Source organism: Calidris pugnax, unplaced genomic scaffold, assembly GCF_001431845.1.
Source record: "Calidris pugnax isolate Ruff unplaced genomic scaffold, ASM143184v1 scaffold44, whole genome shotgun sequence".
In the NCBI taxonomy this organism is placed as follows: domain Eukaryota; kingdom Metazoa; phylum Chordata; class Aves; order Charadriiformes; family Scolopacidae; genus Calidris; species Calidris pugnax.
Genome location: NW_015094506.1, coordinates 36,560,045 through 36,580,917, shown reverse-complemented (window position 1 = coordinate 36,580,917; position 20,873 = coordinate 36,560,045). Strand labels below are relative to the sequence as shown.

At 38.6% G+C, this 20,873-nt stretch overlaps 1 protein-coding gene across 5 annotated transcripts in view; it reads left to right on the top strand.

The window, feature by feature from the left end:
• GRM8 (glutamate receptor, metabotropic 8) overlaps positions 1–19,136 on the top strand; it is a 351,962-nt gene extending 332,826 nt beyond the window's left edge. For 4 of the 5 annotated variants that reach the window (XM_014964097.1, XM_014964098.1, XM_014964100.1 and 1 more), the window contains 2 exons: positions 13,221–13,522; positions 18,577–19,136. In XM_014964097.1, coding sequence (XP_014819583.1) covers positions 13,221–13,517 — 297 coding nt within the window. In that variant the 3' untranslated portion in view covers positions 13,518–13,522; positions 18,577–19,136. The remainder of the gene's footprint in view (positions 1–13,220; positions 13,523–18,576) is intronic. The other variant, XM_014964101.1, reaches the window with a different exon arrangement.
• The last annotated feature ends 1,737 nt before the right edge of the window (positions 19,137–20,873 follow it).

Genomic DNA, 20,873 nt, shown 5'->3' with positions numbered 1-20,873 from the left:
TAACAGTTTAACAGTGCAGGAAGTAAAACCCTAGTGCCCAGGTCTATACTATATCACTGTTTCATTGTCTACTATATAGACACAGTGGTAGAGTATTATAATTATATTACTTGTTCCCCAGCCCTATAGATCAACTATTCTTCTTTTTATTTGATACATTACAATGGTATCCTGGTACCTTTTGTGTGACAAAGGAATCATGTTTTGTTAGGAAATGAGAGTAAGAAATACACAGAGTTGGATAACCATTACTGGTCCAAGGAAAAGTTGTTCCAAAATTGCAGGACAGATTAACAAAGCTTGGTGAAGTGTATGTCTTCAAATTCCATTTTCTGAGTTTCAGGAGCTGTCTTTGTTTGGGATACAGCTGTCCTACTCTACCTCCGTGGTAAAGTCAGGTGTTGAGAAGTTACTGGAAAATGTTTGGATGAACTAAAGTTAGTTTTAGGCATGTGGTGGAATAACACTTTGGAGAGAAAACTATGCAATGCCAACTTTCCAACGTGCAGTTGTGGAACATACCTTTTCCAATGAGCAGCTGACAACTCTGAGTTCTCTGTATCTACTTACCTAAAAATAATAAATACAATGCTAAAAAAAGGATATAGTAATGCCATTTCTTTCTTTGCATAAAATAATTTATGGATAGAAAAGGGAATACTTATAAATATTGCAGGAAAGGTCAAAATTAGACTTAAGTGGAAAATCTGAACAGTGAAATCGTTACCATAATTCAGTTTCTGAAAGGCAGGTATAAACATGTTCCACCGAGGCTACAAGCTTTTATAACTCCTCTTGCATCCAAGCTTTAATGAAAGTTCATACTTTCTAAAACTGGCACACATTTAACTTGATATCAGTTATTACATCTTTTCTTTCTCTAAAAGTTTCTGAAAGTAACTGAAATATACAGCTAAAAATAAAGAGGATTTGTTTTCTTGGTTTTCTCTGTCGTGTACAGAATTACAGCCGACATTTACTGCTTGAGATAATAACCTAATGAATGTTGTACTTTCATGTTTGTGAGAAGGCCTTGACTTTTTCTCTCAAAGCTTTATTTTAATTGGTAGTTTGGTAAGGAATATTTTTAAAAGGTTAAAAAATATCTGTTAAGTAATTTCCCATATTTTCTAGCTGAACAAACATTTGAAGAAGATTCACTTCATGGAGTTTATCTTATACCTGGCAAATAATCTTGTTAAATGAGCAAAACAATGACTGACTTCTACCTGTAGTGTTTTTCTTCAAGAAAAGATGAATTTTCTTCCCACAGGTCCAGACAGAAATGTATGTTGTGGACTGAAAGCAATAAAAATCTGTGGGTGTAAGCTTATGGGGATGGAGGTTCTGCAGAGAAGCATGGATCCTTTTGTTAGCTATTGGCACCTTGCCAGCATTGTTACCTCCCTGTTTATACTCTCCTGGTTTCAAATATATTTGCCTGCAGCCAGCTTTTTCCATGTTGATTTTCAGTGTAGAATTCATTGCACAGTGTTTCTGATTTGTGAACACAACTATGGAACATACGTGTTGTCATCCAGTCAACTCTTTAGCAAGCAGCAACACATGCAAAAGCAATTGTAGTGTTATGGCATGTGCATGACTTTAAAAGAAAAAAACTACTCTCTTTTTCTCAGCCCACTAGATTCTGCAGCAGAGGGACAATGGCTATGAATGCTTTCAGTGTTTTTCTGAGACGAAAAAGACTTTCGTTCTCTTCCCTACAAAGAGAGAGGGACCATTTTTCTGTCTTTCCTAATCTGTGGGATGCCTGTGGATAGAAGGCATATACCTTTATTTTATGACGTATCATTTATCTTCTGGCTATAAATGATCTGGTAAAGGCTTCCAACACCTGGGAGAGAAGACAAGAGTGGTGGGAAGGAATGAGAGATTAAAAAAACCCTTGTGGGAAACGAAGCTTGCTGCAGTTCTGACCTTAGAAAATGAAACTGGCTGAAGGAGCTGGGAAGATTCACATAAGAGACATAAAGTATTTGGTAACAAGGATAAGGGAAAAATTAAATCATAGTTCAATCTTCTGCTCTGTTACTGGCAGTGTGGGACATGTTGAAGAGTGACTGTCTGGGTGTATCTGTCTCAGCAGGATGTTTCAGACTATGGTGTTTGATCTCGCAGCTGTCTCTTTAGCCTGAGGAGAAAAGCAGTTCTAAAGGGTTAATTGTATAGAATTAGCCAATATGAGACATTAGAGCAGCAGTATCCTTTTAAACATCCACATCTCTTTGGAGTCCAAGTAGCTGAGTTGGATCTACACTAGGCACCCTGATAGCTTGAGATGTAGCGAGCCTTCCCTCTGTGGTTTAGCACTTGACTAACTACGGGACTTGTTCATTTTCTGTGTTACAACTACTAGCACTTAGAGTAAAACTTAGATTCAATTCACTCAAGAAGTCACAATGACCACATCTCCTACCTATCCAGGTTATACTATTAAAACCAGATTAGGGAACAGGCTGTGTGGGAGGTACCCCTATTTGATGTATTAAAATTGCATAGAAAATAAATAGCATGAGAAAACCAACAATTCTGAAGGGAGCAGGAATATAATCTTGTGTGTGAAAGAAGGGGAGGGCTCAAACCAAGGAAGGAATCTGGACAAAAGTTGAGATATTACCACTATTATTTTTTTTTCCAAATGAAGTGGTTGCTTTGTGTTGAACTCAAGGCATGCTGTGTGCATGACATTGCCTCTGCAAGCACCAAACTGATGGGAAACTACTGGGGACTTGGGGGATATTTCAGTTTTAAGCAGTGAAGCCTAGCTGATAGTCATCCAGCCACCTGCACTGGGACTATTTGGTGCACGCACTTGCTTTGATGCATAGAAATTTTTCAGATTGCCAAGGAGGCAATTCAGCTTCAAGTACTTCCAAATTGAAGAAGCCATCAAAGTATCTGTGTTTTTCTGAAATATCCTTTCTGGGTGACCCAATATTTCCAATGTCACATTTTAAGTTTTAAAGTAGAAAGAAGGAGATAGATAGTCCTAGAATCAATAGTAGAAGATAGAAAATCCCTAAATATCCACTGCTGAGGCAGTCAGAGGCAGTCAGAGGCTAACCTACCAAGCTTGTAGGACTCTTCTGATAAGGAAAGTGTCCAGGTCATTTGTGAGACAGACAGATCATCTGCCTGAGTGGGTACATAGGGTCTAGATCATCTACATGGGATAATCTATTGTGAGGGATCCTTTATCAATTGTGGAGGTGGAAAACAGCACTTAAGAAGTCGTGTATCAGTTCTGGTGTAGGGTTGGGGTGGGGGATAGAGACAGGAACTATTTAGGCCTCAAGTTTTTCCCATCGTATAAAGTTGGTTCTTTTTCTTGTGTTACCATGATTTTAGTTTTCTGCCTTATATCTTCTGACTGTAAAGAACAAGGAGAATAGATATAGCAGTCTTTGTTATCTGTGAAAGGCTTTATTGGACAAAAAATTTGTAGTTCAGAAGGGATTTTTGTGTGAGGAGTGCTGAAATTCATTTCTGTGAAACCATGAATTGTTGTGAGAAAGGGACTTTTATTCTCCTTTAACTTAGAGTGAGCTACCACTGTGAGATACATGAAAAATTATTCAGACCTCATATCTTATTAAACTGAACTACTTTTGTTGCTCCTCGATTTTTAGAGCAGCTAATTCTGTAAATGTTACAGGTAGTTATGTTCCCAGAATAATAAAAGTACCCAGAATGCACAGCCATAAAACATTATTGTCCTCTTTTCAGGGATAAAACAAGATGAGTCAGACAAAAGTCAGACCAGGTGTGTGGTTCATCCTGTTTGCTAGACTTGTGGTTCATCAGAGTGCAAGAAGGGGGATTCCAAAACTGAGAAAGATTAGTTGCAGGGGATGTTCCTGTCCTATAAACAGACTCTCAGCCTCAAATGACCATTTAAAAAGTAGGGCCTGTTGCTATAGAACATGGGGTAATGGTTTTAAACTAAAAGAGGGTAGATTCAGACTAGATATAAAAAAGGAACTTTTTATGACGAAGGAGGTGAAGCACTGGCACAGGTTGCCCACAGAAGTGGTAGATGCCCCATCCCTGGAAACATTCATGGTTAGGTTGGATGGAGCTCTGAGCAACCTGATTTAGTTGAAGATGTCCCTGCTTATTGCAGTAGGGTTGGACTAGATGACCTTTAAAGTTCCCTTCCAACCCAAACTATTCTATGAAACTAATAGGAAAAAGAATCAGACCCAGGCTGTCATTGACAATTAGTTTCCAGCTGAGTATGCAATTACGTTAGCGTACAGAGTCACACACAGATTCACACACAGATTTGACAGAGTTGGAAGGGACCTCTAGAGATCATCTAGTCCAACTCCCCTGCTAAAGCAGGAACGCCTAGAGCACATTACTCAGGATTGTATCAAGGCGGGTCTTGAAAATCCCCAAAGAAGGGGACTCCACAACCTCCCTGGGCAGCCTGTTCCAGGGCTCTGTCGGGACTTGTTCATTTTCTGTGTTACAACTACTAGCACTTAGAGTAAAACTTAGATTCAATTCACTCAAGAAGTCACAATGACCACATCTCCTACCTATCCAGGTTATACTATTAAAACCAGATTAGGGAACAGGCTGTGTGGGAGGTACCCCTATTTGATGTATTAAAATTGCATAGAAAATAAATAGCATGAGAAAACCAACAATTCTGAAGGGAGCAGGAATATAATCTTGTGTGTGAAAGAAGGGGAGGGCTCAAACCAAGGAAGGAATCTGGACAAAAGTTGAGATATTACCACTATTATTTTTTTTTCCAAATGAAGTGGTTGCTTTGTGTTGAACTCAAGGCATGCTGTGTGCATGACATTGCCTCTGCAAGCACCAAACTGATGGGAAACTACTGGGGACTTGGGGGATATTTCAGTTTTAAGCAGTGAAGCCTAGCTGATAGTCATCCAGCCACCTGCACTGGGACTATTTGGTGCACGCACTTGCTTTGATGCATAGAAATTTTTCAGATTGCCAAGGAGGCAATTCAGCTTCAAGTACTTCCAAATTGAAGAAGCCATCAAAGTATCTGTGTTTTTCTGAAATATCCTTTCTGGGTGACCCAATATTTCCAATGTCACATTTTAAGTTTTAAAGTAGAAAGAAGGAGATAGATAGTCCTAGAATCAATAGTAGAAGATAGAAAATCCCTAAATATCCACTGCTGAGGCAGTCAGAGGCAGTCAGAGGCTAACCTACCAAGCTTGTAGGACTCTTCTGATAAGGAAAGTGTCCAGGTCATTTGTGAGACAGACAGATCATCTGCCTGAGTGGGTACATAGGGTCTAGATCATCTACATGGGATAATCTATTGTGAGGGATCCTTTATCAATTGTGGAGGTGGAAAACAGCACTTAAGAAGTCGTGTATCAGTTCTGGTGTAGGGTTGGGGTGGGGGATAGAGACAGGAACTATTTAGGCCTCAAGTTTTTCCCATCGTATAAAGTTGGTTCTTTTTCTTGTGTTACCATGATTTTAGTTTTCTGCCTTATATCTTCTGACTGTAAAGAACAAGGAGAATAGATATAGCAGTCATTGTTATCTGTGAAAGGCTTTATTGGACAAAAAATTTGTAGTTCAGAAGGGATTTTTGTGTGAGGAGTGCTGAAATTCATTTCTGTGAAACCATGAATTGTTGTGAGAAAGGGACTTTTATTCTCCTTTAACTTAGAGTGAGCTACCACTGTGAGATACATGAAAAATTATTCAGACCTCATATCTTATTAAACTGAACTACTTTTGTTGCTCCTCGATTTTTAGAGCAGCTAATTCTGTAAATGTTACAGGTAGTTATGTTCCCAGAATAATAAAAGTACCCAGAATGCACAGCCATAAAACATTATTGTCCTCTTTTCAGGGATAAAACAAGATGAGTCAGACAAAAGTCAGACCAGGTGTGTGGTTCATCCTGTTTGCTAGACTTGTGGTTCATCAGAGTGCAAGAAGGGGGATTCCAAAACTGAGAAAGATTAGTTGCAGGGGATGTTCCTGTCCTATAAACAGACTCTCAGCCTCAAATGACCATTTAAAAAGTAGGGCCTGTTGCTATAGAACATGGGGTAATGGTTTTAAACTAAAAGAGGGTAGATTCAGACTAGATATAAAAAAGGAACTTTTTATGACGAAGGAGGTGAAGCACTGGCACAGGTTGCCCACAGAAGTGGTAGATGCCCCATCCCTGGAAACATTCATGGTTAGGTTGGATGGAGCTCTGAGCAACCTGATTTAGTTGAAGATGTCCCTGCTTATTGCAGTAGGGTTGGACTAGATGACCTTTAAAGTTCCCTTCCAACCCAAACTATTCTATGAAACTAATAGGAAAAAGAATCAGACCCAGGCTGTCATTGACAATTAGTTTCCAGCTGAGTATGCAATTACGTTAGCGTACAGAGTCACACACAGATTCACACACAGATTTGACAGAGTTGGAAGGGACCTCTAGAGATCATCTAGTCCAACTCCCCTGCTAAAGCAGGAACGCCTAGAGCACATTACTCAGGATTGTATCAAGGCGGGTCTTGAAAATCCCCAAAGAAGGGGACTCCACAACCTCCCTGGGCAGCCTGTTCCAGGGCTCTGTCACCCTCACTGTAAAGAAGTTCTTCCTCATGTTTGAGTGGAACTTCCTATGTTCCAGCTGGCGCCTGTTGCCCCTTGTCCTATCGCTGGAAACCACTGAAAAGATTCCAGTTCCATCATCCTTCAACCCACCCTTTAGGATCTTGTAAACATAGATGAGGTCTCCCCTCAGTCTTCTCTTCTCGAGGCTAAAGAGCCCCAGCTCTTTGAGCCTTTCTTCATAATGGAGGTGCTCTAATCCCTTAATCATTTTGGTTGCCCTCCATTGTTGAGAAAGATTAGTTGCAGGGGATGTTCCTGTCCTATAAACAGACTCTCAGCCTCAAATGACCATTTAAAAAGTAGGGCCTGTTGCTATAGAACATGGGGTAATGGTTTTAAACTAAAAGAGGGTAGATTCAGACTAGATATAAAAAAGGAACTTTTTATGACGAAGGAGGTGAAGCACTGGCACAGGTTGCCCACAGAAGTGGTAGATGCCCCATCCCTGGAAACATTCATGGTTAGGTTGGATGGAGCTCTGAGCAACCTGATTTAGTTGAAGATGTCCCTGCTTATTGCAGTAGGGTTGGACTAGATGACCTTTAAAGTTCCCTTCCAACCCAAACTATTCTATGAAACTAATAGGAAAAAGAATCAGACCCAGGCTGTCATTGACAATTAGTTTCCAGCTGAGTATGCAATTACGTTAGCGTACAGAGTCACACACAGATTCACACACAGATTTGACAGAGTTGGAAGGGACCTCTAGAGATCATCTAGTCCAACTCCCCTGCTAAAGCAGGAACGCCTAGAGCACATTACTCAGGATTGTATCAAGGCGGGTCTTGAAAATCCCCAAAGAAGGGGACTCCACAACCTCCCTGGGCAGCCTGTTCCAGGGCTCTGTCACCCTCACTGTAAAGAAGTTCTTCCTCATGTTTGAGTGGAACTTCCTATGTTCCAGCTGGCGCCTGTTGCCCCTTGTCCTATCGCTGGAAACCACTGAAAAGATTCCAGTTCCATCATCCTTCAACCCACCCTTTAGGATCTTGTAAACATAGATGAGGTCTCCCCTCAGTCTTCTCTTCTCGAGGCTAAAGAGCCCCAGCTCTTTGAGCCTTTCTTCATAATGGAGGTGCTCTAATCCCTTAATCATTTTGGTTGCCCTCCATTGTATTCTCTCCAGTAGTTCCCTGTCTCTCTTGAACTGGGGAGCCCAGAACTGGATGTTGTATTCCACTTGTGGCCTCACCAGTGCAGAGCAAAGGGGGAGAATGACCTCCTTCAACCTGCTGGCCACACTTATGCAGCCCAGGATTCCATTGGCCCTCTTGGCCAATTTTCTAATGAGGATGTTATGGGAGACAGTGTCAAAAGCCTTGCTGAAGTCAAGGTAGATGACATCTGCTGCTCTCCCCTCATCCAGCCATCTAGATATAACATCATAGAAGGCTATCAGATTGGTCAAGCATGATTTACCCTTGTTAAATCCATGTTAATAACTTCCAATAACTTCTTTGTCTTCAATATGTTTGGAGATGATATCCAGAACAAGTCATTCCATTATTTTCCCAGGGACAGAGGTGAGACTAATCGGCCTGTAGTTCCCTGGGCCCTCCTTCTTGCCCTTTTTGTAGACTGGAGTGATATTTGCCTTCCTCCGGTCCTCAGGTACTTCTCCTGTTCTCCATGACCTTTCATAAATGATGTAGAGTGGTTCAGCGATAACATCTGCCAGCTCTCTCAGCACTTGTGGGTGCACTCGTGGGCACATAGACTTATGGATGTCTAGTTTGGCCAAGTGGTCTCTAACCTAGTCCTCCCCAACAGAGGGAAAGTCTTCCTCTCTCCAGACCATCCCCCTTGCCTCCAGGGTCTGGGACTCCTGAGGGGCAGCCTTGGCAGTGAAGACAGAAGCAAAGAAGATATTCAGCAGCTCCGCCTTCTCTTTCTTCCACCACCAAGGCACCCACCTCATTCATCAGTGGGCCTACATTTTCCCTAGGCTGCCTTTTTTTTATTGATATACTGAAAAAAAACTCTTCTTGTTATCTTTAACTGTGGTGGCCAAGCTAAGTTCTGCTTGGGCTTTCGCCCTTCTAATTTTTCCCCTACATATCTTCACTACACCTTGATATTGCTCATAACTAACCAACCCCTTTTTCCAGAGATCGTAGAATTTCCTTTTCTCCCTGAGGTTCAGCGAAAGCCCTCTATTTAGCCAGACCGGTCTTCTTCCCCGTTTGCTCATTTTATGGGACCTGGGGATGGCCTTCTCCTGTGCTTTTGAGAGTTCCTCCTTGAAGTATGACCAGCCTTCCTGGGCACCTTTGCCCTTTCAGGACTGTCTCCCAGGGGACACTCTCAACCATGTTCCTAAGCAGGCCAAAATCTGCCTTTCAGAAGTCCACGGTGGCAGTTCTGCTCGCTCCTTGTCTTACTTCTGCAAGAATTGAAATCTCTATGATCTTGTGATCATTCTGCCCAAGACAACCTTGAACCTTTACATCCCCCACAAGACCTTCTCTGTTAATAAGCAGCAGGTCCAGTAGGGAGCTATCCCTGGTTGGCTCACTCACAAGCTGTGTTAGGAAGTTGTCTTCCACACACTCTAGGAACCTCTGGGACTGTTCCCTCTCTGCTGTGTTATATTTCCAGCAGATGTCTGGGAAGTTGAAGTCCCCCACAAGAAAAAGGGCAAGTGATTGCAAGAGCTCTTCCAGTTGCTGATAGAATATTTCATCAACTTCTACATCCTGGTTTGGGGGTCTGTAGTAAACTCCCACCATGATGTCTGTCTTGTTGGCCTTCTCCTTGAGTCTGACCCATAAACATTCTACACTGTTATTCCCATTATTAACTTCTAGGCATTCGAATCTGTCTCTAACATAGAGGGCCACCCCACCACCTTTCCTTCCTTGTCTATCCCTTCTGAAGAGTTGGTAACCATTGATTGCAGCACTCCAATTTTGTGAGTCATCCCACCATGTTCCTATATTGTAGTTTTCCTGCAGTACAATGGCCTCCAGCTCCTCCTGTTTGTTGCCCATACTGCGTGCATTTGTGTAGATGCACTTGAGCTGGGCTCCTAATTTCATCCCCATCCTTGTCCCTTTTGCCCCAGGTTCGTTACCATTGGGTCTGGTTCTATCCCCTTCCCCCTTCACATCTAGTTTAAAGCCCTGTGCAAGAGTTTTTCCAGCTCTTGGCCTAACACCCTTTTTCCCCTTCAGGGTAGGGTTTTCCCATCATTCTCAAGCAGACCTGGTGTCCTGTAAATCAAACTATGGTCTGAATACCCAAAGCCTTGCTGGTAGCACTAGTTACAGAGCCATGTATTGATCTGCCTGATCTTCTTGTTTGTCCATTCATTGGTCCCCAAAACTGGAGGGGCAGAGGAGAACACGATTTGTGCTCCTGAACCCTTGACTAGCTGTCCTAGAGCCCTAAAATCTTTTTTCATTGCCCTCAGACTACTCCTCACCCATTCATCATTATCGACCTGTAAGACCAAGAGGGGATAATAATCTGAGGGCTGTATCAGGCCAGGAAGCTTCCTGATAATATCCTTAACATAGGCCCCTGGGAAGCAGCAGACCTCCCTTTGGGAAGGATCTGGTCTGCATATGGGACCCTCAGTGCCCCTCAGAAGAGAACCACCTATAACTATTGCCCTCCTTTTTTTCTTCATGGGGACAGTCTTAATACATGGAGCTGGCTGCTTCCACAGCTCCCTGGATGGAGTCAGACTTATGAACATACCACACAAAATACGTACATGTAAGTGTATGTTCAAAGTCTTCCTCTCAAGGTGTAATAAGCTTCTTGAAGGGCTTCTTTCTCATTAGCTTCATTAAAGAGTAAGTAGTAACAGTGATCCATGCAAAACAGGATCCCTAAGGCCGAAGCTCTCTATATTCACTATTTGAAAACTGTTCTGTCAGAAAATTCCCAACTCACTCCAATTTTAATGTTTTAATAATTATAATGACCAGTTCAAAAACACAGCGCTGATTAGAAATAAACCACACTGCCTAGGAAATGTAATCTGCAACATGAAACCGTCTGTGATTTGAATTTTTTAAAATAGGCTGTTGGGCTGGTCATTTCAATTAAATCCACAGAAAATACATTAGATGAAATGATACAGCTCATGCAAAATACCTGCATTAAGTCTATTGAAATTCATGGGTTCTTATTATTTCAATGAAGGTGTGATGATATTTAGAGTTGGTTCACTTATGAAGCTTACTTGAACGTGAACCTTCAGGCAGAAATATTTTCTCTTTAGTATCTGTTAAGGCTTGGCATTGTGAGAATTTTTATCACAAAAAAGGTCATTGAGATTTACAATCATGCACGTATTTCTTGCTGATATTACTAGTACTATTGCATTCATGTATGTATTTTACCCTATAACATCCAGAGATTCTTTATCTTTTATTTATCATCTAACTCTTATACCAAGCCATGGTACAGCTTGGGTACCTGAATAAGGACTTAAAAATATATATGTTTAAATGTCAGGCATTGCTATTGTTTCTGTGGGTGAGGCTCAGCTAGTCACTTAACTCCTATGAGTTGGATTTTTAAAAACAGTAAGGATTCAAAAAGGATTTTTAATGTTTGATGGAATTTTCCTTTGCCCTACAGTATGTTAAAGGTATTATTTGCATTGATTTCAGTTTTCCAAGTCCCATTAGGAAATATGTGCGTCTTCAGGAACCAAAATACTTTTGCTTTTGGACAAAACTTAATGCAACATGTAACCCTAAAAGCCGCTGCTGTACCAGTTTAATTGGAGATCAGCCAGTTCAGTTCAGAGAGAAATGGATATGCTGTTTGTGCTGTTTGCATGTGAACATGCATCTGCACAGAGGTCCTTCCACAGAAGTCTGAAAGCAACTGCTTATTAATGTAACTTTCTGAGGGTATCACTAGAAGTGTTCATGCAAAATGTAAGTCAAGCTCTACTTTCAGGCATCTCCACTGTTGTGGAGAGTGAAAGGAATGGAATTATTTCACTGGCTTGAGAACAGACTGTATCATGCGTATTTCCTGATATATTGTCTTGATGTATTATTGAAATTAAGGAAAGTGTTGCTCCTATAACTTTCCTCAGCACAATAAGAAGACAAACCTGATTGTCTTTTCAGTCTGGTGTTGTCCCTGAAAGCAGGTTCAGCTTACAAATTTTTAAGCATTGTCAATCTTTTCTTAAAGAGTAGACTAGGCTAGCCCTCATTTTATGGTAATATTTGACAATTTTCTGTACAATTACAAGATACCTCGCAGGGTGGTTCAGAGTGACAGTCCACGCTTCCAAAATACATTTGTCACATTTCTCACCTAACATTGCTTTAAGTGAGTAGAGTTTATTTGAGATCTCTAAGGAGAAAGTATCTAATGGAAAAACTTTGTAAGCTGAAAGACATTAAAAAATGTCCGACTGTAGCAGAGACTGCACACCAGTTTATTATATCACTACTTTTCTGCCAAGGGCCAAGTTACCCAAGAGCACTTAATAAAAACAGATGATCTGAAGCTGACATTGCAGACAGACTTACTACCTTATCTCCAGGTTAGAGTGATAGTATTGGCTTGCGCTTAAAATCATGCCTGACAACAATGTCAGTGAACCCTCTGCCAAAGCAATGAAAGGATTTTACTTCAGTATCATTTTCAGCGTAACAACATGGTTACTAAGAGATTTCTACTCAGTTTAGCAAATCACACAGAATTGTAAACTAAAATTATTGTCTCATAAAATGACTAATTATATAAATGCTGAGAGAACTACAATTATTATTTCTAATATACTATCTGAATACTTCCCCAAAGAGAAAGCTCTCTCTGCTGTTCTTATGGAGTGATCATTGTAATTTTCTTTTATGGTACTATGGAAGACCAAAGTTGCTTTCCTTCTGTAGGTGGTAACAAGCAATAGACTGATTCACTTAGAAATGTCAGATTTTTCCTTCATATCTATAGGGGACTCTATAGGGGACTGAGGTCCTTTGTGATCTGATTTCTTGGTCCCCAATTTTCTGATTTCTTAGTTAGGACTGTGACATATTAATATATTTATTGCCTGCCAACAAAGCATTGGGACTACAATTCAACAGTAACGTGGAAATGTGTTCAAGCGTCACTACAGAGAAGCTGATAATTTTTTTGCAAGCTTGAAACTCAAAGAGTGTATCAAAGATTTCATTAGATTATGCATTATGCCTGCTGCCACTTAAGTCATGCTACGTACTACTGAATCACCATGTGAAATACTGTTGTAGAGGCTTCTGTGTATTGAAGTAGATGATACAAGGCTAACCTTTTTGTCATTTCTCTTTTCCTGTGCAAACATATTTGTTTATTTTCTGAAAACGCTATTGCTACAGTCTTGATTACTTTTATGAGAATGAAGTTTAATAAATTTTATGCTGTTTCTGTGACATAAACCAACCATATTTGACTATAATTAAAGGTAACCAAAGTCAAGGGTCCTTCTGATGTATGTGCAGAAAAGGAAGAGTGTTATTGGTTCCCTGTCCACCTAGTATTTTTAAGTTAATTACTTTATTTTCCTTCTTATATTAAATCAATATAACAATGATTTTTATGCTATTGTTTCTTTCCTTCCCCAGATGTACATCCAGACAACAACACTTACTGTCTCCATGAGTTTAAGTGCTTCTGTGTCTCTGGGCATGCTCTACATGCCCAAGGTTTATATTATCATTTTTCATCCAGAGCAGAATGTTCAAAAACGGAAGCGGAGCTTCAAGGCTGTAGTGACAGCTGCCACAATGCAAAGCAAACTGACCCAAAAAGGAAATGACAGACCGAATGGCGAAGTCAAAACTGAACTGTGTGAAAGTCTTGAAACCAACAGTAAGTCATCTGTAGACTTTCCCATGGTCAAGAGTGGCAGCACTTCCTAATAGATGTACGTTCACAAGAATGCACTTTTTTTTTTAATAATAAACTTTATTCTTTTTGTTGCTTGTTCTGCATGAATCCACAGATGTGTCAGAATTCATGTACTGCTGAACACAGGAATGCCTGGAGTTGTTTCAAACAAATTGTTTTTCACAGGAGGCTAGTAAAAATAAAACAAACAAACAAAAAGCACAGGCAGATTTTGGAAAGCCACATCTTTTTAAAATGTTTTAGCTAGTGCTAATTTGATGTGTTGTGCATTGCTGTACCAGTTGTGGTATGTCCTGACAGTTCATAAGGTGTATTTATGGTCATCATTGTATATTCAAAACTCAAAGGCTGTTGGAAAAAAAAAAGAAAACAGTTAATATTGTTTTTATTTTGCAGTTAGATATGGAAGTGAAAATACGGCTTTTACCTTTCCACCTTAACTTAATATTTGTTACCGTGTTAATTTATCACAACTCATGATTACTAATGCTACCCAGAATAACGTTTCCCATCCAGGTATTCATTGTGGTCTTACTTACGTTGGAACAAAATCATGATAATTCATATACAGCTTAATCATTACATGTTGCAATGTGTCATGGGTTAGTAATGGGAAAAAGTTCTTTCCCATGCCAGAAAAGTTCTTGAATCTTGCCACATCTCTAAATTGCTCTGACATAGAATAAAGGAGAGGTGATTGATAGCTTCCATTCCACTATATTATATACAGTATTGTAAAATGGAATTAACAATAGTAATAATCAAATATGAGTAGAGCTGGTAACTTTACACCCAGAGCTTAGTAGTCATGGACAATTTATTTCTATTGAGGAGTCAGAGGTCACATGGGATGGCCAGCAGCTGTTACAGTTAAAGACAACTTCTTCAGTGATTTTAGTGTAAATGAGGAGTTTTTTTTTAATTTTTATTACTTTGTGATGGTGTTGACAGGAGATTGAATAGTATTGTTTTGCTTGAACACATTAGAGAAGCCAGTACCAAGTTTGCTTGGAAAAATATTGTATTATTGCAGAAAAATTGAAACCCTCACTGAATTCAATCGGAGTTTTTCAGATTGAAGACTATATAAAAGTCCCTAAGTTTACCATACAATGCATGGAGGATATGGAGTGCAAACCTACTCACTTGAAAAACTCATGAGCCTTCAAAATGTGTAAATCTGCTAGACTGAGCTATGGTTTTATACAGATTCATATTATGACATATAACAAAGGACAAAAAAAGAAAGGCAATGAAATTCATTGCAGATCAAATAATAGCATGGAAGTATGAAGAACTCAGTAATTACTCAAATCTTCAGAAATCACAAAAAACAATTCATAAGGGAAAGAGGTAGATTTTACTGAGTTTGCAAAATTATAAACTTCTGAGAAAAGGTCAAAGGGTGAGAAACTAGGGCAAGAAAGAGTGTTAATAAGAAAGACTTGGGTATCTGATGTTTATCTACAGTGCCTAATTAAGAAATGCTGTGTCTAGTATTCCTTAAACTATGATTATGCATAATTCATGAAAACAGCTGCTACTGGAAGCAAGTCTGCTTCTCCAGTAGTGTGATGTATGCAGGATAATGTTTATTTACTGGGCTCTAAACATGGTTTTAACAGTAGCATATCTATATAATTCTGAGCTCCCTAGGAGTATATTCTGACTAGGCTTTGATCCAGGCATTATAATGCTTCATAGGCAAAAATTCAGAGTCAAGTCATTTGCACTCCAGAGAGCTGTCCCTATAGAATTGAGCTCTTGGCCTGAAGGTGGGTTTCCCTCTTCCGCCAAATTGTTTTGTGCTATTTGGATTTAATCAGCTTCCCTCTTTTCTGCCAAAATAGTTATTATCAAAACTTTTGGATGTTCCTGTGAATTATCAGTGCACAATGCCACATAAGTCCTTTTCACTAAGACAATAGTAACAACCTCTCAGCATTGCAAAATTTATTCTTGTGCTGACTCCATGTGAGATAGATCTTTCTTTCCAGTAACAGTATATGAAGCTGATTGCAAAAAATCAGGCTATTCCTGGTATACCAGTAGCAGTAAGTACCTCCCAAGCACAAATACTGGTAGTGATAACAACACTTATAATTAGGTAAGAGATAAGATCAGACATTAAGATCATCCAGAGAGAACTCTGCTCTGTCTGCTTTGTCCTGTTTCATGTAACAGACATTATTCTATGTTGTCCCACACATTAATATAGTCATGTTTTTTTTATGGAGATAAATTCGTATTCAGTGGAAAACAAATTGTATGTGGGAAACAGGATGAAAAAACTCCCAAAAACATCCAGATGCAATTACAGATGGCATAACAATGAGAAGTACTTTAAATGCATATAGGTCAGATCACAATGATAATTCTAAATTGATTTAGATCCTCTTTTATTTTACTATTTTTATTTATTTATTTATTTTATCATTCAAACAGCAGTGTAGTAACTGCAGCTAGAAAAGAGTGTTCATTCCCAGAAAATAATTCAGCCAAGTCTGTTACTTTTTGTGGCCATCTATGCTTGCCAAATATGGTTCATGTTATTACTATGAAATGCTAACAGTCTTAAAGAGCAGGACACCAGCTGCTGAAGCTTTCAGATCCCCAAACAGGAACTGTAGGATTATTGCTGCAAACTAGAAAGACACTTGCAATATGTATCAAGTAAAAAAAAACATTGTTTTGAGATGAGTTTAGATTTAGTACATCTTGAACTACTATGTACACTAGCTTCCTGTGCTATCATTTTTTAAAGTAACAACACCCAGAACTCCATAGGGTAATTTTTGCTTCTTGATCAGTCCTAGAGTAATTCTCAAAACTATTTGAGTCTCAGATATACAATGAAGTTACAGCAAATTAACAAGTTACTCTAAATCAGCTGAGGTGTGGTAACTACTTATTTTTGAATTTGGAGCTTCTTGCAAATGTCCTCACATAATTCAGTTTACTGAGTTGTGATAAATCCGATTATGTTATATAGCTGTGGGCTAAAAACATACACAAGAAAAGTTACAGAACTCAGCTGATACAGGATAATGTGGTAAGCCAGTTTAACCTGATCACGTATCTCAGCCTATTTTCAGGGCAAGGGGAAAAAATTAGCTCTGCTCCCTCCGTCCTTTTGTTCCCAAGTGTGCAGAGTTTGCAGATGTGCATTTATTTGTTGTTTCTTAGCTGGGAACAAAATCCTTTTGTGCTCTAAGGAACTTGGTGTCATTTTAGCAGTCCTGCATTATTTTCAGAAGGAACTTATCAGGGCAAAGGAAAAATAGAATCAGAAATCCAGCTGTGGGAGCATGGGAGAGTTCAGATGGGAGCAGTACATCCCATCTGAAAGATCTGAAAGATGTAAATGAGGCTATATTTGCTTCAAGTGTCCCAATACACGCAAATAAAGCTATTTCATGTTGGTGCTCGAATACTGTGATCGATTATGTGAAAGATTTGCTTAATGTGCCAAAAGCAATCCTTTAATGAATTAGCTTTTCTGCAAACTACTGGAGCTACCTGTGCAAGTGAAAGGAAGAAATATTACATTTTGCACCTTCCTTCTGATTATTCATTCTTATATATACATTCTTAGGGAACAAAAATGATAGTGATATGTGAATTCTAATTATCTGGTTCTGTTGTGTATTTAAAAATGGCAAATACAATATTAGAATCAAATTGCTCGGAAATCCAAAGAAAAAACAAGCAGCAAATTTAGTTACTTATATTACCTAGTACTATTTTGTGGCAATTTCAGTGATCTTTGGATTAATTTAATCTTTGGTGCAGGGGAGAGAAATTCCTATTTCTTGGTTTCTGTAGTCTGTTCTTCCCAAATCATCAGATTGTTGGGCTGGGTTTAGGAGTTAGCATGAAGAGTCCTTTTCCCATCTATCTATATCTCAGCTGTTCCCACCAGATTCTATATAGAAAAGTGAAACTGAAGAAAGGAAAGTAGGGAGATAGAATTAAGATCTTTGAATCTATAGACCAGACAATTTTTGTAACATTAAATTATTTTCATCATGACAGCTGCAGTCTTCACTACCATAAGCAGAACTTGTCTGTAGCAGATAGAATATAAAACTTATTTGGGAAGCCAAATTCCTCTTTATGCAGTGTGACATAGATCTTATTATAGGGACATAAAAGAGACAGTCCCCCAGCAGTCTGATTTGCCATGTACCCACCTGGATTAAAATTAGGGAGCTGCTTGTGAGAATGGATGTCACCATTTCCCTCTTCCCATCCCTACATTAACACAACAGTGGAGCCTTGGCCAGATTTCTTACAGCAAAGAGATAAGGGCTAGAAGATTCAGTTCTTGACTTTTACAATAGTAAAAGTAGGTGTTTAACTTCCTCAATATATTGCCTCATTCTGAACAAGGGCTATCAGGAAGAAATGATCAGCTGACCATCAACATAAGGAGATCATAAAAGCATGGCAGCTTTAAAATACAGCCTATACTCTCAGAAACACTTCTGTTGGCTCACTTATAAGCAGATGTTTTGTGTCTGAAGGCTCTCTAAAGAATATCTGCTGTAGGCACTAGCTACTCAGTTTCACTAACTTTGAGAGATGTTTCCCATGTTAGGCTTTGCTCCTTTCAAGGAGCATAAGCCTCCTTCTACATGGACAACCCACCACCAACTGCAAAGTTGTCTTCAGCCAATAAAAGAGAGAGAAAAATCCAAGCTCTAAATTTAAAAAGCTTCTATACATAAATCAGCCAAAATAATACCAGACTAATAGTAGATTGAAATTCTGTTATGTGTATGCTAAAAACACTCATCACTGTTCCTCTCTATTGACCTCTGCTTCCCCAAGTCATAAACAAAATAAGTTATCATCAAGAACACAGCGCTTAAGACCCAACTCACTGCTCATATACATGCCTAAACTTTTTTACTTTATTCCATAAACATGGGCCATATTATTTGGAGATATGGTTGGACATTGTCCGAGTTCAAAAGCTAAATATGTGGGTTTTTTCTCCTCTCTTGATTCTAAAAAAACTGAACTTTGTTTTTTGTTGTTGTTTTGTTTTGATTTTTTGATTTATAGCCTCCTCTACCAAGACAACTTATGTCAGTTACACCAATCAGGCAAATTGAGCAGGAATGAAATTCACTGGAAGACCTGCAGGATGGGATCTTGCAAACAAAGACTTTACCACCACCAGAATTCAGTCTTGGAAATATCCATAGACTACGTTCAAATCAATAGTCAGTCTCCTAAAGGACAAGAATTAAAACAAGAGGCAAAAAGAGACAGGGGAAGGAAAAGTCCAGTTTTATAACATAGAGACAGAGCTTCAAGCTTCTGAACTGTTCACTCACTAAAGGAAGCAAATCACAAAAGGAAAACAAATGTTAGCTTGTGAAAAAAATGCTGTTGAAATAAATCATGTCTGATGTTATATTTGTAAGTACTTTTTTGTGATTGTGACAATTTCCTTTCCTGTCCTACATTGTTCAACTTGTAAAAGAAAATGAGTTTGTTTCTTGTGACGGCTGACTGAATTAAGTCCTGGGTTATGCTAAAATAAATGCAATGGTCAACGCATGCTAATTTTTATACAAAGTAATTTATTTCTAATAATAAAGGAATGTTTTGCAAATGTTGAGACTTGTTTTGTTGCAGTTTTAAGGAGAAAAAGTCCTTACACTGTTGTCTATTGTTTGTTTAGAATGTGCAGTAAAGGTGGGTGTACAAATAAAATAATAATCATGGCATCAGAAGAATGCAGTGTAAACTCTAAGCATGTGTGTGTGTCTGTCTGTATGTATGCGTGCACGTGTGTGCGTATGTATGTGCATGCCTTCATGCATGTGTGTGTGTCCTCTGCAGTGCGTGAATTTCTTTGTTCAAAGCTTTGTGACTATTTTTTCTAATGGAAGGATTTTTCCTCCTTCTCACTCTTCAAAGTAAGTGCATTTTATATGTTTGTAAAGTGAAGGAGTCCTGATAGTAATTATTTTGTATGACTGTATTATATTTTTGAACCTCCACCAATAATTTTGATCCTTTTCGTTTCTGGAACTTACAGTTTGTAAGACTTTATGACAGCTAGACTGGATTAAGCTGAAAGTCTATTCAGCCTAGTATCCTGTCTCTGACAGGGAAATGTAGCAGATGCTTATCTCAATAAAGGTGACTTTGAAATAACGAGAGAAATCAATAGAGAATTTGGAAAGCAGTAACCTAGTGGATATATGTACTATTGCCTTATTAAAACTTAAACATCAAAGAAATGATTGTCCATCTACAATCTTCACATTTTCTGACTCCCATGTTAAATGATTGTGTGTGCATTAGAAATGGTTATGCAAAGATAAAGAGAAATTCATACAGATATCTATCATGTTAATAAAGCCCTCCAAAGGAGTTTAAAAAAAGACAGTTAGGGACTTTCCACTTCATTACTATACCTGTGGTGTTCTATAAGACTTTTTCACTCCATCCAGTACTTTACCATTTGGCAAGTCAATGGTTTTTCACAATCATTTGTTTATTAAATGTTATTTCTCCTGAATTAGCCCAGATGGTTCCTTGTGCTTTTTTCATCTAAGGAGCTGTGTTTTTGTAATAGATCATAAAGAAGCTGTGGTGGGCCCTAATTACATGAATGAAAGTTGAAGTGTCTGAAGCTGAATTTCTTTCTGTTACATTATCAACATTTAAAGTCTGAAACAGTCAGAAAATCGCATGACAGTGACTTTCCATTTTCAAAATATTTGACAAAACATAGTTAGTTTTTCCCATCATTTAAACACCTGAATTATTAACCGCTGATTTCTTTGGTATAATGTGGTATTGTATGTTTGGTATGTGTGATATATTGTGTGAAAATTCCTTTGCTGGGTACTCCACAAGCACATGAATCCCAAACCTATAAACTAATATGCTTAATTTTAAGCATATGAGTAAAAAATGAGTTCAAAAAACATTCATAAAAGCAGTTGTAGTTCTGTTTTGTGAGCTAATATCTCATTAGTTTGAAGCTTTTGGGAAAATGGGTTGATTAGATCCATGTTTTAAGAAGAGATACTTCTATGTCTAGGATGGATTTCCTTAGAGAGGAAGATAATTTTTTTTAATCTCAAAACCAATGCTTTCGGACAGTTTCATTTCAAGAAACCTTTGAAAAGTTTAGTTTTCAATCTACAACAAAAAAGGCTTCAAATATTTTCCCCATAATATCTTTACATGATGTAAGCATAACAACATGCACTTGAAAAAGTGGACCATAGGAATTGCCCTTAAAGCACATTTCATATACACATAAACATATTTTATATATACATAATGATTAGCGTATGATATATTAATATCTTCCAGTTTCAGTGTAGTCCAAAGAA